This window comes from Cyprinodon tularosa, unplaced genomic scaffold, assembly GCF_016077235.1.
Source record: "Cyprinodon tularosa strain WSP-4 unplaced genomic scaffold, ASM1607723v1 ctg154, whole genome shotgun sequence".
Lineage (NCBI taxonomy): Eukaryota > Metazoa > Chordata > Actinopteri > Cyprinodontiformes > Cyprinodontidae > Cyprinodon > Cyprinodon tularosa.
Genome location: NW_024038375.1, coordinates 1,770,173 through 1,788,019, shown reverse-complemented (window position 1 = coordinate 1,788,019; position 17,847 = coordinate 1,770,173). Strand labels below are relative to the sequence as shown.

Genomic DNA, 17,847 nt, shown 5'->3' with positions numbered 1-17,847 from the left:
GATTTTCAAACTTAGAAGACTAGATTAATTCTCTGTGAGTTTCCAGTAACATAAGGCTGTTAGTGAGAGGCTGCCGAATTCCTGCAGTCTTGTGATCTCAATGAGATGGGGACAGCAATAGATTATTTAAAAACCTGCAGTTAAATAATCTGTCATTTCATGGTACTTAACATGAAAGAATTCACGACTTAAGGTAGAAAACTTTGTCAGTTCTCCCTGAGGAGCTCTGACTTCTGACCCTTGGGTTCAAAGAGTTATTCAAACATACAAATGCTGTGTTGTGAAAACAGGTGGTCTCTCCACAGATTTATTCTATCACACTGAGATGTTTCTCATTAAACAATTTTTTACATCAACCCCTTATAAACTGATGGAATTTTCACATGCCAAGAGCAAATTAATCAACCTGGCCCTCCATGAAGAAGAAAACATCACCTGTTACTAAAATCCAGCTATAAAAAACCATGTCTACCAAATCCTCTGAACAGAAGCAAGAAGTAGCCTAAGATATCTCAGAAAGGAAAACATCCACCTCTAATCTAAACAAATCATAGAGCAGATTAGAAACGAGGTCACTGACTTCTATGAGTCTGGAAAGGGGTTTAAAAAGTCTTTCTTGTCAGGAGCCTGTCATTTCTGAGGCTTTGGGGATCCATCAAACCTCTTTTCTGGTTCACAAAAAGAGTGGTCATGAACAGTGGTGAACCATCCAACAAAAAAAACAAAAGCTCCAAAAGCTGATTAACGACTCATGCAGGAGTCCTCCATGACAGAGCTCCAAGGTGAAAGGTGAAAACCACTGCTAAATGAAAACAGAATTAAGAAAATACATCTTGAGGTCCTATACTTAAACACTCTGATATTATCTTTAGTCGCTTTGGATTTCAATATTTGTGAGTTCATGTACTTATGGTCCTCTCCCTTTCCATTAAAATCCTCTCTATTTAGATTTTTTTTTTAAAACAATGTTGTGTACCCTAAGTTGGGATTGTTCTTTTATTTGTAAAAAATCAATAAAAAAGTTTGCCTCTGCATCCTCACTGATTCCTTTTACACAGAACCACGCTTCAACCTCCTCAATCCAGATCAGACTAATGGTACTAAGAACAATAGACACAACATGATATTAACACTTTTTTAGATCTTTATAAAAACAACATACTGCCCAAAATTTCCAACCAGTCTTTGGGGAAAAAAAATCTTCTACTGACTAATTTATTTAATTAATTCTAAGTTCATCACTCCCCTTCCGCCCTCTTCGATTCTTATATTTCTGAATTCCTTCCTAATGTCTAGCCAGGGGAAGAACCATGGGTGTAGGTTTGCATTGAGACAACAGGGACATGTCACTACCAAAATTGTGGACTGACCTACTTGTCCCTACCAATAATTCTATGTGAATACATACATACATGTTTATAATTTACAACACAGCGTTTTTGCAGCAGTGCCTTCCTTTCCTCTCGCAGCACTACAGTCTCTCTGTATGCTGTCTCTCAGGCACCTTCCAGTTGTCTGTGGTTTCATTGAAGATTTTACCACCTGACTGATATGACTGTTCCATACTGCCAGAATACGTCTGCTGTTGGTTTGGTCACTTAACTAGTGCTAATCCTTGGGGGGAGTGGCGGCCTAGTGGTTAGGGAATAGGGCTTTAAATCCTGAGATTGTGAGTTCAATCGCAGACTGCCACTCTAGGTCCCTGAGCAAGACCCTTAAGCTCACACTGCTCCCCGGGCGCCTCACAATGACAGCCCACTGCTCCCCAAGGGGATGGCTTAAATGCAGAGAAGTAATTTCCCTCTGAGATTATTAGAGTATATAAATTCAAATCCTTTTTTATATGTAACAAAATTATTATGTTTTACTCTGTTTTTCATATACAACAAATGTATAAAAGGAAAACACATTGTATTAAGCTCGTTCTAAATATAGACTTGCCCAAACAGCACTGCCTTTAATGCAAAAGTATGATGTGAATAACAAAACTTTTCTGATGTAAATACAAAAAAGGAAACAGCTAAAGCCTATATACCTCACATTAAAAATGTAAATAAAGCATCTATAAAAAAGTACTAAATAAAATTTTGCAGATGGGTTGATGCACGAAGTTTAGTCTGAGGAGATAAATGGTGAGAAGTGTCACTGAGCATGCTCAAAGCATTATGTCTTCTCTTGAAGGTAAACAGCTCATTAACAACCTCCAGGACTGCTTAATTATTCTGCTGGACACCTTTCAGCTCAGCTTTAGCAATCAATTTTCAGGATTGACCGTCTCGCTTTAAAAACACTCAAGGTTTAATAACAAGATCCGACCATAGAAAGCATTTCTGGTGAATTAATGCCTTCAGAGAGGCTTATTTGATAATATATAACTGCTCGGGCTGTGTTACCTAGCACTTTTCCCACAGGAAGTCACAATGCACTGAGAAACTCCCCATCACTCAGCAGTGAAATGTTAAAAAACCACAAACCCACCAAAGGAAGCTTTTACTTTCCGGTTTATACTCTTTGAGGCCAATTTGTTACAAATTTGTCGATGATGAAAAAGGCAAACATGTTGTGTGAATTGATGAAGGTGAAATCATCCGACATGCTCTTTTCCACGGTTCTCCCTGCGCTGTGAAAGCTGAGGAAAAGGCAGCGCTCCAGCTTGGACGCTCCTTTCACCGACCTCTGCTGTCATCAGTCACGCCTATTGACTCTCCAATAAAGGCCGTCTGTCAGGATGTCTCTCTGCTGCACAAAACATCCTCCTGTCAGAGTTGACTGGAACGTACATATTTGCTCTCCAGCACATTAAACGCCTCTCTCACCCTCCGTTACATTGGATTATGGGAATATGAGTTCCCCCGTCACATGAAGGGGTGACAAAAGTGGAGAAGGAGGATGACAGCAGGCGGCACAAATACTGGAGACTGACTAGAGAACCATAGCAACGGGAGAAGTCGGCCCCAACTCGTTCATACTTCTCTCTGCTCTGCTTCACCCTCCTCTCAATCCTCAGCTGCTCGCCTTTCCTGGAGAAGAGAGGAGGAGAGGGGCTCCTTCCCCAGGGGCTGCATCATTCACTGCCCGCGGCCCCCAAAGGAAGCACGGCCAAACACAAAGGCAGCGGTCATTGCCATTCTCCACAGTCCCCAACCGCACTGAAAGCCACATTTCAATCTAGCACCCCCCCACCCCCTCATCACCCTACCTCGTCGCATGTGGACAGGGACGGGTCAAAGAGGGCCACCGTGGGACACCTCCAGAGGGAGGAGCTGCTGTGTTTCTACCTCAGCGCTTCAGAGGATGAGGGGCATAATGGGAAGGTGGGGGAGGATTAGTTCAGCTAGGGTAGGAGGATCCCCCACCTAGCACTAATGCTAACTATGCAAGATATGATAAGCAAGATTTCTCTTATTTAGACCCAGAATTAATGGGCCTTAATCAGAGAAATATCCATACAGCACATGCATTATGTGATAAAAGTTATAAACCCTTCAACAAGGTCTGGCTTCTAGGAAACAAGCAGTCAGACTTTTCATTAATTCATCCTTTTATTGGTATTTTCTAAAATGATGCTGTTGAGGTAAAATATTTAAGAGGAAAAGTCAGACATTCCTCGTTTTGAGGGACCCAAAAAAATTCTCAATTATATTTAACAAAGCGGCAGCTTAAAAGCAATGGAGGCTCCAAGGTGGGGTGTTTTATCCAAGCTTAAAAATGATAATAAAACTATCAACAGCTGAGATCCAATAAGCTGGTCTCTCATTGTGCTTCAGCACAACAGATTCAGAGTGTTTTAAAGGTTTACATGAGTCTATTAATGTGCCATGCTTCAGTGCTACCAGTGCAGTTTTCCCTTTAGGCAAAACGCAGCCACCTTATGAAGGAAGCTCTATTCTCATGGCTTTGGTTTAAGGTCAGAGAGTACTGGTAAACTGAGAGCACTGCTCTGGTTCTGTCAAAGGAAGGCATACAGAAAAAGATGCAAAACCAAGCATTTGCTATGTTATGTAAAGCCACAAAAGGAACATTTAGCTGGTTAATAAGAATGGAAAAACATTAAAAAAAAGTATTATTTTTAGATTGTGTTTATTACTTATTGTAATAACCTATAAAGTGTGATGATAACAACTGTTCAAAATAAAAGTAATAAATATCTAAAAGGGAATTTGCTTATAAACGATCTAAAGTCAAGCATTTGTTATGTTAAACCCTTAGTTCAAACAAAAAACAGAATAACAACAACCTTTCTCTAAAGATAGGGTCAAAAAACAGACAGAAAATGTGAAATAGCCTCCAAAGACCCCAGAAAACCTTTAGAAAGTCCAGGAATATTTTCCGAAAATCTTTCATTATTATTTTAGAAAATAACCGAAAGTTCTTCCTTATCACACACAGCTTACTTGCAATAAAACATGCAGGTTACAGAAACCAGAGAGAATCATTGAGCCTTTAGATTATAGGGGTTAATGAGGCCTTAATATCTGCAAAAAAATAAAAGCGAAACGTCAACAAGTTCTCAACCAGATTCCCCCTCCATCGCTGCTGATGGCTAAAATCTGACACGCTCATGCCATCATACATGCTGAATGGAAAATGTCCACTGCAGGAGGGTTGCCTGGCAGCATCTTTATGATGCAAAGTGACTTCCTCAGTAGACAAAAATGTGACATCCTGTGTGTGTGTTTGGGGTGGGGGTCCTGGGTGGGAAAGTACTGAGAGAGAGCAGACAGCAACTCCAAACATTCCTGCACTGATTGAGTTGTTCTGATAGTCTAACACAGGACTGGAGCAGTCAAACATATTTACAACAATCAGAGCATGTCTGCAAAAACAAAGTCTTCCAAGTCTCTGGTTTTTATCCATTCAATGCCCCCCCCAATGTCTGGTTTAGGGGTCTCCTTGGGTCAAAGTCAAGCTGGCTTACTTCCACATCATCGGCTTGTCAGCAGACGATCTTTAGTCTGAGAGGAAAAAAGCCTAAACTTCCCTCTCAGAGCCAGGTTTACAGCCGCTCTATGAATATGCTGAAGACCACAGAAGAAGAGTGACAGCTGCTGGTTATCCATGGCTGCATGACAGCAAGAGTCTGCTGTCTGCAAGGGACACAAGCTGTGACTAATTGCCTAGTGGTCCATATGACAGCGCCACAGTAACCCTTTTTAACCTCATCAAGTTTCTACAACAAGTTTTACAATGACACTCATTCATCAAACACGCCTACAAGTAAAAACATTATGTACTTCTAGTCAAACATGAGAGTTGCAATGTACTGTAGGATAATCTTAAATCCCACGCCAGGTCTTAGATAATGTGTCCAGATGTTTGAGGGTGGTGCAGCAGTCTGGTTTGGAGAGTTATTAATTAATCTTTGGAAGGTTTCTGAGGATGCTGGGATATAAGAAGGTCCTGGGGTTTGCATATTCCCTCTGTGTGGAATCTGTAGAAGGGAACTCTGGCTCCCTCCTAAAGATTAAATGGTTTATCTCAGGGGTCTGCAGCCTGCGGCTCCAGAGGAAAATGGGGCCCTTTGGCCCCCTTCATTGGGGATCTAACAACTTATTTATGAAGGCAATCAGAAAGAGTTTTCTCGCATGTTTTCATGCAATATTTTAACAGAGTATCTACAACATCAATAGTGGAACAAGGCTTTTAAAAGTAATTTCATGTTTCTTAGCTTTATCTGGTGGGCAAAATATCATTCTTTATCTTTCATAATTATGTTGCTCAATATGCCTGCTTCATGCTACAAAATAAAAGTTTTGTTTGAATTTTTTCCTCTTTTCAAAAGTTAAATGATAGTTTTTTTTATTCAATTTTGAAAAAAGAAAACAGTAATTTAATTCCCTGTACTTAAAATATTAATAAAACTGTTATTTGGGCTCTTGAAAAATCTTATTTTGTAGCTGTGATGGTGAGTTATCCCTTTGAGCTGAAAAGGCTGCAGACTCCTGTTCTATCTAACTCATCCTAGTGTTTGTTTCTCTTTATGTTTAAAACTAAATCCACAGATACAAATGAACTGTTGTAAAGAGGGCATCAATGCATCAGCCTGCAGCAGGTTTGCTTAGCATAAAACCTTCTGGTAGCTTCTCCTTGTAGTGAGGTAACCTACACCAACAAATTATTATCTCTTACTTAGAGCAAAAAATAATAATTTTATATAGAAAGTACGAAAATTAAATTCCTTAACTCCCAACATATAACTATAACTCATCACAATTATCAATATGTAGAATAAAGAGGCTGGTTTCGACTGACCTTGTTGTAATAATGAACCTCCACTGTGTGCCACTGACCATCGCTGACTCCTCCCACAATAAACAGAGAAACTGTGGTCTGGGTTTCTCCTGAGAAACGATAGCATTGGTGAGAAAATGCACTCAAAGTGTCAGGAGTTTGTGAGATAAAAAAAAGATGAAAATTCACCTGCAGAAAAGGTGAGCTGTATCTGTTCGTTGATGATTTCCAAGGCGATGAAGTCATGTTTCTCATTGAAACGGCCATTATATAGCAACAAGCCGTTTGGCTCTTTGGTGGCAAACCTGAAAAACAAAATTATTACTTCTCAATTTTTTCATTTGTGCAGCAAATGAATCCAACCTAAAGTGTTGTTTTTGGATCTAGCCTAATACTAGACTATAACTGTCTCTTCATTCTCTGGCTTTAAAGAAGGTTATAAAGGTTTTTAGTGCTATGTTAAAAATATGCGGTTGTCAGGTGCCATTAAAAATAGAGATCAAACGCTGCAATGCTTGTATTCTCAATCTTCAATGGAAAGCAGACATGATACCCTCATTCTTCAGGGGTTCAGCAACACTTTAAACCTAGAAAGTAGTCAAAGATCCACCATAAAAAACTAAACAAAAACAATCAAAACAGACCGAGGCATTCTCTGGAAATTAGGAACATTTGAAATTAAATATTAGTCTGTCCTGTGTCACTGATACCAGCTGTTTTTTTTTTCATGAGTATGGAAAGAATCATTCAGGTTTTTTATCAATGCACATTTAATCCTAAACCACTATTTTTTATTCTATGGAGAAACTCAGGTGAACATAACATGTGATGTAACCTCCACATCTGGCAAAGAACTGCTGATTTCAAACAATGTACACGATGTTTAGAACATAGCATATGTTGCCATGCAGATGATTCCTTTTTTAGAACAATAATCACCACAGCATGGCTTCATACACATTTAGACAACTCTTACATGTTTACCTGCTCTGCCTGCAATCCAGGCAAGGTTCTGAACTTATGAGCACATTATTTGATATGCATTAAATAAGTTTTTCGTAATTAAATAAACCTTCATAACTATAGATAAATCCCCAAAACTTCCTAACAAAAGGCGCATAAATCATTAAGATTTCAGAAAACAAAAGCTCAGATTTTGGATTCTTACTAATAAACATTTAGGAACTGAAACCTAAAAACCAACCAGATCGGATTCCTTCTTGTAAAATGACAAGAGTTCAAGCCAGCAAGCCAGGTTTATTGCTTTAAGGACCAATAAACTAGAGGATAAAATATTTCTAAATGCTCCAAGTCATTAAAAAACCTGAGACATGCAGAACTGCTGTTTCCCTTAAATAAACAGAAAACATTGCAGTTTATTGAAGCTTTACAAAAAAGGTCTCCTTTATTTTACACATTTACTTTTATTTTTCTTAGCTATTATTTCAACTTTATAGGTAATTGTTTTTTTATGTTGATTGGATTAGTACTTTGAGAGAATGTGTAAACATATCTAGATATACAAAACTCTTATACAAAATTTTGGTTTTTGACATTCTAAATTTCAGTTTCTACTGCAAAAATATAACTTAGGATATATCATATATGTTATTACAGTTCCATCTAGGAGTGTGATTTTGACCAGGAAGAATCTTATTTTAAAGATCTACAAAAGGAACAACAGAGAGGAGAGTGCTTTTAATAAATGTCAAAACGGCCTGCCATAAAAGACTTCACATAAACCTACGCTTTAACTCGAGCAGCAATCTCCTCGTGTGCCATCTTCCTCTCCTTTGCAGCTGTAGAGCTGTTGATCTCTCTTTTAAACACTTTTTTCATTTTTCCCTGTTTCTGCATTAAAGTCTCTATTTCTAGTGGTGAGAATGAGGTACTCCCTTTTGCTTGTTGTCATTGTGATTCATCGAATCTGTCTCCACTGATAATGGCTTTTCATAGTTTTTACGCACGTGTTCAACTCTGAGTGGACCTATCCAGAGTTAAATAAACTAACTCACAGCAGCTTTTATTTAACTAAAAACTCAAGGTTTCTAACCTTAGGCTAGATCAATTCAAAGTTGAGGATTTGAGTCTGAGTCTTTGTTAAACCTGCCTTGTGAAGGTGAACAAGATAGAGGAATATTAGGCAACATTTTTACTTTCTGGACCTGCAATACCCACTTTTGTATTGGAAATACATTGCAGGCAGTCAAGTTTAATAAAAAAGCAGTTTCCTGTACTGAAGAATTACAGTTTAAATTCTCTTTATACGTTACGGTAAGTCTATTTTTAAAACAACTAATAAGGTAAAAAAAGAATATGCTGGCAGACATACGAGACTGAAGCATCAAGGTAGAAGCCTGCAGTGACCTATTTAACAGAATCTGCACCATTTCCTCACCTTACTGTAGAAAACATTTTATACTCAGATAAATTATAATATACAATCAGTATGATCATAAGGCTATACTTTTCTTGGTACAACACAGTTACTGAGGTTCACTACAATCAAAAAGCACAGACAATGGTAATTGTTAGGTTTGCAATCAAGGAATCTGTACGGATGGGAGATCCACATTAAATGACACTGAAACGTAGAGACGAAAACTAGGGCAAAGCCACGGCGATGGGATGGGGGATTGGAGAACCGTAAGAAAGAAAGCAGAGTAGCAACACACTTCAGAGCTATCCTTTAAAAAATATTTTTATTCCTCAATGAAGGGAGAGTAGAAAGTCTATCCACAGTATCTATGTCAGATTTTGGCTCCAAGCTGCTATGTAAGAGATCCATGCATTTAATGCACATTTCAGAGCATAGAAACTTACCTCTCAGTTTGATCTGTAGAAACTTATCACTTCATTGTTCAAAAATGGTTTATATACAGTCAAAGAAAAATGTACATAGTCAGATAACATCAAATAATGAACCGAACAATGGGTCTGCTGTGCTCATCTGCCAAGTGAGAGGCATGCATATGAATTTTCTGGTCAGTTACTAGACTAAAATGCAGCTCTCTCAGAGGACTAAATGAATTTCTCTTCTGCAAAGGTCAATCTGACACTTTCTTTTTGATCTGATGGAGATGTAGCTTTTATGTGAGCTGGGATTTATTTACTTTTCTCACTATTAAAAGGAACAATGCTTTTTAGACATCTAGACTGTTTGAGCAGCTGCCCTACCCCCTTTCTCGAAGTCATCAGGGTTTCAGGGGATGTTGTCATGATGCTGTTAGTGCAGTGTTCCCAAGCTGATGAGCAGCCGGGGGGCATTGCAATACTGACCTGCTTACTGCGAAAAAAAAACCCCAAACAAACCCAAAAACTCAAATCAAAACCTCCAAAATGAAGAGGATGCCAATGCTTCAGCGGCTAATAAAGGTAGAGATACAGATAAGGCGGTCAGGCAGCAAAAAGCCTAGAAAGCCAAGGAGAATCAGTATCTACAGTCTCTTTGACTCGCTGACATATCGATTTAAAAGGATGCTCCACATTGCCCCCCCTTAAGCCCTGTGAACTATGAGGGTAATCAGCCAGAACTAAACAGTGACTTTAGTGGCATCACTCCGCGTCACATTAGGCACCCATCAGTAAAAATAACAACCAGTCTGCCCTTATGCGGGGGACTGTGTCACGCTATGATAACACGCCAAAATGCATAGGGTGGAAGCGGTGGGGCGGAAAGAGGAAGAACCTCTGTCGGATTCACAGCATGTCCATGGAGATCCTTTCAGTCAGCTGCTGGACCAATCTATTACTTGTTACACATTTTGAATTATTTACTTTACAGGCTGATAGGGAAAGTTTTTAATAAGTATCAGATATGAAGGGCAAATAAAAGTAGCATCACTCCTAATACCTTAAACTGTCCCCTGATGTTTGGTTAAGTAAAACCATCATGAAACGTGTCTAATGAGCACTTAATCTGGAAATCTGTTCATGCTGCCAGCAGGATAGACTTTAATGACTTAGGAGACCTCTCAGCTTCCTGTGTAGCTTAGCATTATTACTCATTCGTGCCTACATTTCTGCTTCAACCGACTATTTTTTAAACAGTAGTTTATTTAAACATTTTCGTGCCAAAACTGTATGTAAATATTGTGCCAAAAAGTCTTGATTGATTTATTTCCTTATATTTACCATTTGTTATTGTCTCAATGGTGGCGATGATATGTCAAGTTATGGTTCTACTGGACTAATCAACGTCCTTTAATAATGTTCGTTAAACCTCAGCAGCTTGTTATTCATCCTTCTTGATTTTTATAATGTTCTATAAAGTATTCTGTGTTTGTATTTAATCTCTCTGCAGTAGTTTCAAAATGTAAAATAGAAGGAAAATGGTTCAACATTTTTCATGAAGAAGAATTTCAGAGAGAAGCTGTTTAAAGTTACATGTTTCTGTCAGCTCTGTACATGATAGGGGGACTATTTGACCTTTTTTTCTGTTTTAAAGGCACAATCAAATTAAGCTCAGACCATCTGTTAACATACATTCTCAAGTCTTGCAAATTCGATTCTATTAGATTTAGCCTTTTGCCTTTGCCAACCTATCGCATAAAAATGCCTTGACCTGCATTATGCCTACAAAGATATTCTCATATGCTTGGTAAAGTTTTCCAGAAAGAAAATAATATTTGTCTCTAAGCAGCAAATATTTACAGATATTCAAAAAGGTTGGAAAACTATATTTCCAGACTTTGTTTATAATATAAGAAAAGTCTGAGCAATAGGAGCAACTAGAAGCTCTAGACAGCAGTTAGAAAGCTGCTGTAATAATTTTTCTATACATTTATTTCGTCCTAATCTAATCTACCAAGACCATGAGATTATATAAAAAAAAAAAAAAAAAAAAAGATGAATTCAAACCGCTGTAATCTGTTGCTTATTGTACCTGTAGTAACGATATTTCTTCTACTATTGCTTTAAGATAAGTATTAACCAGTGATGGGATCAAGTTCCAGGAACTACTCCCCTACAACTGGATTTGTAACAGGAGTCCAACCTTTTAGGTAAGAGGCTAAAACCCTGGTCAGTAAGCAAATTACAGTTATAATCATTCACTGATAATAATTAATACATTTTACCCTTGATTTGAAAGTTAGTTTTATTACATATAACTTCCAGTTCTAGTTATTTAATATATTCATAATATTCCGGTTAACACTCACAACACCAGGAACTGTCTTTTAAAAAAGCAACAAGCTTGTATATTTTTCATCAATTTTTTTGAATTTGTTTTAACCCTCAAATTATAATCTAGAACTCTCCTGTAGAGTGATTACAAAAATCAGCATTAAATAGTACTGAAATAATAAATCTGGGTTTAAGTTGAACCCCTTCTGATCCTATAACAAGGGACTGCTTTTATGGCAATATCTATACCTTGCTCTAATAGAGCAAGATCTATGTCCAGAGCTGTCATAATGAAGGCTTTTTTCTGTGAGAAACTGGATCAGCGCTGGCTCAGGTGACAGAGCGGGCCTTGTCCGCCTTGAGCTGCCAGAATCGACACCTTCTCTCTGCAGCTACTTCACAGCTCCTCTGACCTGCCCCTGAAATGTGGCCCTCTTTTAAAACCGGTCTGAGCGGTTCTCCATCAAAAAAGATTGTCACCCGATCCTTAAAGAAGGACTGAGAGCATAAAGCTCACCAGGAGGGTTTCGTTTCTAAAGCCGCTGCAACATCTGTGTTAAAATGTCATGGCGGCTTTCTTTGTGATATCCGAGAAACGACACTTGTTTTGGCCTGTTGTGACAGATATCAAATACGACGAACAGCTTTTATAAGTGATTTAATTTCATCGCACAGATGGCGCATCCCTTCTGTCTCTTCATATATTAAGCTTTAATCCAGCTCCAAATAACCAGGGTCGAGAGTTTAACATTTACCTTTAACTTATAGTATAATCTGGTGAAATGCTTATAAAGTCTAAATTCTGCTAAGCAAATCCAGAGACAGTTCTTATTTAATGTAAAAAACATTAGCCTCAAATCATATCCCATAGTGTACTGAGTTGATTTTCCCTCTTTATATAACAATACTTTGCTTGCTTTTTTTAATTTTTATTATTTAATCCAAATTGCAATTTGATATTTTACCTTCAATAAGCAGAGAAAATATCAGTATCGTTAACTTTGAGTCAACATTTTGTCCCAAAACTTTTGCATGGCTGCTTTTAAAGGGGCCTTGTCATGGACAACAAGCTGTTGGCTTTTATACCTTACTTCTGTGTTTCACACTTTGTTTTTGCGATATTTGTTAGTAAACAAATTGTTTTTTATGTACTAATCATAACAAGACCATATGACTCCTGCGGTATTGAGCAGTTGTACAATGAGTAAACAAGAAATGCTGCTATACACTTGTTTATTGTGTCTTAGAGAGAAGCAATGAAGTTGAGCGAGTGAGCGTACAGCAGAGGTGCGAAAGAAAGAGGGGAAAGTGCGAGATCAAGTGTGAATGAACAGCAGTGTTCACTGAAGCAGGAACTAAACCTGCAGAAGCCTTCAGAATTTGATGCCAAGTGTTTTGTGTAGTTTCTTTATTTACTTCATGATCCTCTGAATTTTTAACAGCTGGTTAATGTAGTCAGTTAATAAATACGGTTTAAAAACATCATAAAGAAAATTATTACAGCTAAATTATGTCAAAACCCTGAACCTTAACCTTTCTATATCATGTATACTAGGCAGAGCGAATTAGCAATGTGGACAATGTAAACTTTACCTTGCATTGCATTATTCATCTTGTTAGATGTCCATTTTAGCTAAAACTCCTCTGCTGTAGACCAAGTGGTATAGTTATGTTTTCTCCTTGCTCAGAAGTTGTGTTTTCTAAGTTCTTAGTTGTAAAAAACAAGTAGAGCCACTAAAGTAAAGGGGGTGGGGGAAAAAAGGAGTTTGGTCTCTAATATGGCTGCAAACATTTAAGTTAATGAGAAAGTGGCGATAGATATAATTGATTTCTGGTGGGTTGTATCTCTTAAAAAACAGTATGAGCTACTGCTCTGCACATTTGTATATTTGTTCATTTTGTGTTTTAGCTAATACAATTCAAACATATTTGCTAATAAAATAAAATGCATATAAAACACATTTATTATTATTGACTTGCATCGCTGACAGTCACATCACTAATCAATAGATTTGTCCCAATTTGGTCTTCATCAAAAAAGAATATACCCTACCTTTCATCAAATCACGAAACCACGCCCACATTCCAAAGTGACAGCCGGAAGTCCCGCCTCAATTAATATAAAATTAATATAAAGTTAATATAAAGTTAATATAAAGTTAATATAAAATTAATATAAAATTAATATAAAATTTATATAAAATTAATATAAAATTGATATAAAAATGAACTATGTTATTTTAATAACGGTTATGATGATTAAATTATTATTTTTAAGTATTTGTATTGATTTCTTATATAATCACTGTTAGCATTCAGCCTCTGCCTGCAGCAGCAGCTGGAGCAGCTTTGTGATCTCAACTCACTCACAATCACACAGTGCAGCCATCCCACCAACCCCCACCCCCAACCCCTCGCTGCAGCGGCTGTGGCCCCCTCACTCTGCCCTGTGCCTCACTGACTAGGATCCATATATCTATATATCTAAATATATATATATATAGATATATATATATAGATATCTATATGTAGATATATATACAACCAATCATGATGCACATGTATATTTATCGGTCTATTAAAAACCAAATGTGTAATTTTGTCCATTCATACGGTTTAAGCGTCCCACATGCGCAGTAGAGACTTCAATAACGTCACAAGCCGAGGGAAGTTTAGGTCGCATCTAGCAGTCTTTCTCAAACTTAAAAACACAATCTTTTTAAGATGGTTAGAAAAAATAAATAAATAAAATGCTCCCCTACATTATCATCCACCATGGTTGTTGTGTTTCTAGCTGCTCGCTCAGACGCAGGTTGCAGTGGAAAAGATCTGGGTCACTTTAGGCTGCTGTGTGAACCCAACCTTTCTCCAGCAAGGTTGGGTGACTTAGTGACGGCTGACCAGGGCATTCTATACAAAAGCCTCAGTGTCCGTCTTAAGGGTCTCCTGATGTAAAGGGGTTGCACCAATGAGGAGCTCGGACCACGCCACAGTGTTATCTAATTCGATAGACTTGTTCTCACTCAGGAAACATTTAAGATGGGTGACTTAATGACGGCTGACCGGGGCAATCTATACAAAGGCGATAGTGTCCACCAGGAGGAACTCGGACCTTGGGAGGGGGTAAAAAATACACCACTTAGAAAAAGATGAGGGACTCTTTGCGGATTTCCTGACCATGGTCTGAATCAGATCTCTTTTCATACGGAAGAGGATGTGTCAGCGTCTTTATTAGATTTGGGAACAGCGTGGCGTAGCATTATATACATTCAAAAGTCGCGGTATCTGTCTTTGGCACATCCTGATTTGATCAACTGATAAGGTGGAGCCACAGCGTCACGATCTGAGCCACAAAGTGTCTGAAACACAATATGTTTAAAGTTAGTTTTTGTTCACTCAATTCACTGCCTGGGTTTTTTAAATAGACAGAATCCTTTTTTTTTTCTTTTCACTATTCAGAAATTGATGGAAATATCTATCGTACAAACCTGATAGATGACAGTCTATGGATTGCAAATGTTTTGTAGCGTTCTGCTGCCTGAGGAAAGATTTTCTGCTTTTCTCTGCTGTCCACAGAGAGCAACTTTGACAGAGCGGTTTTTCAGCTCTACTAAAATTGTATCAATAACTGGATAGTGATATTTGTATCTAAAGGCTTATCTATCCATATGTTTGATTATATTCTTAATTTAAAACCAACTGATTGGGAAAACTATAGCTTGTTAAAACAAAATTGTTCTCTTTTTTTTTATAATTTTTTGTATTAATCTCTTAATTTCTTCAAACATTTATTTCTCTACTGAATCATTAATCTTTTTTAATCTATCCCTAGATTTTTTTGTAATTCTAATAATAGATTTGATATTGTGGCAAACTGATAAATTGCTTATCCCTTTCCTGAACAGAAATCAGAGAAGCACTTTAGGTAAAAGCACCTGAACCTTGTTAACGTAGATTTTAACAGATATATCAGCTATATGGTAATTTCACTTTTATTACTGATTGACGATGCTAATTAACCTAACAGTCATGTTTTTGGACTGTGTGAGGAAGCTGGAGTACCTGGAGAGAACCCACAGATGCTCAAATAGCATAGATTTAAAAAAAAAAAGTAATTGCATACAGTATTCTGCCTATAATTTTTAGTTTGTCAAGACCAAGCAGTTTTAACACATCTCAACCTCCAAATGTAGCTACTGTCTTCTTAGTAATTATGTGAAAAGAGCTTTAAAAAATCAGAAAATTTCTATTCCTGTTTATCTTTTTTTTTTTTTTTTTTAAGAAGCACCCTTGTCAGATTTCTGTAAAACGGGAGGACATTTTAAGTGCAAATTTGATGGAGCCATCTAGCAATTAGAACTTTTGCTCTATCTAGCGTCATCATTTTGAAGCAGGGGTTTGAGCTTCATGATACGTTTGTAAGTAAACCCTTTAAGTTTTTGCAGATACTCCTTGTCCAATTATTTGTTGGCCTCAGCCTTCTGGGACTTGTAGCAGTCATCTTTTTAGCAGACCGTCTGAGGAGCAGAACTTAAACTATTGAATATTTTCCACCCAGTTATCTGTTTTCTATACCCTACCAGCTTCTCCGTCAGTTTTGTTGTAGAGTGAGTTCCTGTCTTTATGTGTCATTACAAGAAATGCAGGCAGCAGAAAGTGCTAGTTTTGCTACTTCATTGCATATTTTTAAAAACAAATCTGCAGTTTACAACCCTCATTTTGCAGTAAGGTAATCTGTCTAGAACCTTTGCTTTATTTTGGAAAAAATATATTTATATTTCAGTCTTTACTAAAATCCCATTTAAGTAGAAATTTTAGGTTATTCACAGTATAAAAGTCAATAATATTGCCTCCTTATCCTCAAATATCCTTGTCCTATGTCTCCACCATACTCCTGTAACCAAACACAAGAACAATCAAATAAACGTTCTGGTATTAGTATCACACTTGGAGGAAAGTTTGTGCCTTGAAAGATAGTGAATTAGAAACAAGCAAAAACTCACATTACAGACCGTTTCTCCTAGAACTTGTTTAAAAATGCTTATGTAGGCAAAACCACATTATATGCTCATAACTGTAGCTGTATGACATGATGAATCAAGCATTTTGCAAGATCTTTCTAACTACAAAATGACGGACAGTATTTAGCATTTTAGATAATCAATATCTCTGTTTTCATCATTTGACCATGAAAAAAATTATATATATATTTTTTTATATATATCTTTTCCGGAGAACCTATTTTTCTACCACTTTTTATAAACAGCTACTTTTTTTATTTCCCTAACTTTTCTCAATACAAACAAGCACAAAATAAAATTTTTAGATAAAGGCATTACTCTGTTGACTCATTCTATGGGAGACCTACTAGTATAACATGGAAATAAGAGTTACACAAGGGAAGGTAATAGGTTTTTCTTTTTTTTTAACTGATGCAAATCTAAAGGAGAAGCAATCGATTACAGAATTATCCAATGGTGTCTAAATCAAACATCTGTTGACTGAACATGTAACAAAAACAAAGCATGACCCACTATTATTTAAGCACTAAAAACTTACAAAAACATTTCAGGAGCAGATTAGGGTGACATTCGCTGTATGGTTAAAATGTAAACTGCTCAGCTTCTACTGCTGTTATTTTTTTCCTCATCAAAATTAGTTGTTTTAGATCTGCTACTTTATTTTTTTGCTTGTCTGTCTTTTTTTTTCTTTTTATGAAGAGATTCCATATCATGAATGCAACAAGATTCAAACCAACCTCTAAGTAGTCTTAAACATCTACGCTTTCAGTGATCATACCATCATTTCTTTGTATAACTAACTAGTATAGTCATATGAATATAATGTTTTTAATTGAATTAGTTGGGCTATTTATTTTTTTTACAATGAAACCATTATGTTTGTACTCTTTAATGCAATTCTGTTTTCAACCCTGTAGGCATTTAACCCTTAAACATGATATAACAACTCTGCCTAAATCTTTAGTCAGAACTATATCGGTCTGCAAAAGATAAAACCATGTCAAAAAACCTACAGGATCAGAATTTCAGCTGTGTCGGATCAGTAAACATTCTAGATGATAAATTTTACAGTATTTTACAAAGAATGATATTACGCCCTTTAGGTAAAATTACATCTCACAATCAATAGTCAGTAGTATTACTAGAAATCCTTTTTTTTCCCCCCATTAAGAGTCCTTTCATAAACAAGAATAATTCTGGGAAGAACTTTTACCCTACATTGTGTGCTGTTTCTCATAAAACCCAACCCCCCACCTCTACCGTATCTCCTCACTGGTTGTTCACTTTGGTTCATCTTCAGGCTCCAGACTGATCTGCATACCCCCTGACTAAACATGGAGAAACTATCCGGGCCGTATTTCAAGGAATGTACATTGCCTTGAATTAAGGTTTAAACTCTATTTTTCTTTAGATTGGCCCTTGGCCGAGTTAATTCAACTGTAGGATAAATACCATTAGTTTAAGTTTG

At 37.0% G+C, this 17,847-nt stretch overlaps 1 protein-coding gene across 3 annotated transcripts in view; it reads right to left on the bottom strand.

The window, feature by feature from the left end:
* The window catches only part of celsr2 (cadherin, EGF LAG seven-pass G-type receptor 2), a 111,636-nt gene that overhangs the window by 29,395 nt on the left and 64,394 nt on the right, over positions 1–17,847 (bottom strand). For all 3 annotated transcript variants that reach the window (XM_038279935.1, XM_038279936.1, XM_038279938.1), the window contains exons 4-5: positions 6,421–6,536; positions 6,253–6,341 (exon numbers count right to left, since the gene is read on the bottom strand). In XM_038279935.1, coding sequence (XP_038135863.1) covers positions 6,253–6,341; positions 6,421–6,536 — 205 coding nt within the window. The remainder of the gene's footprint in view (positions 1–6,252; positions 6,342–6,420; positions 6,537–17,847) is intronic.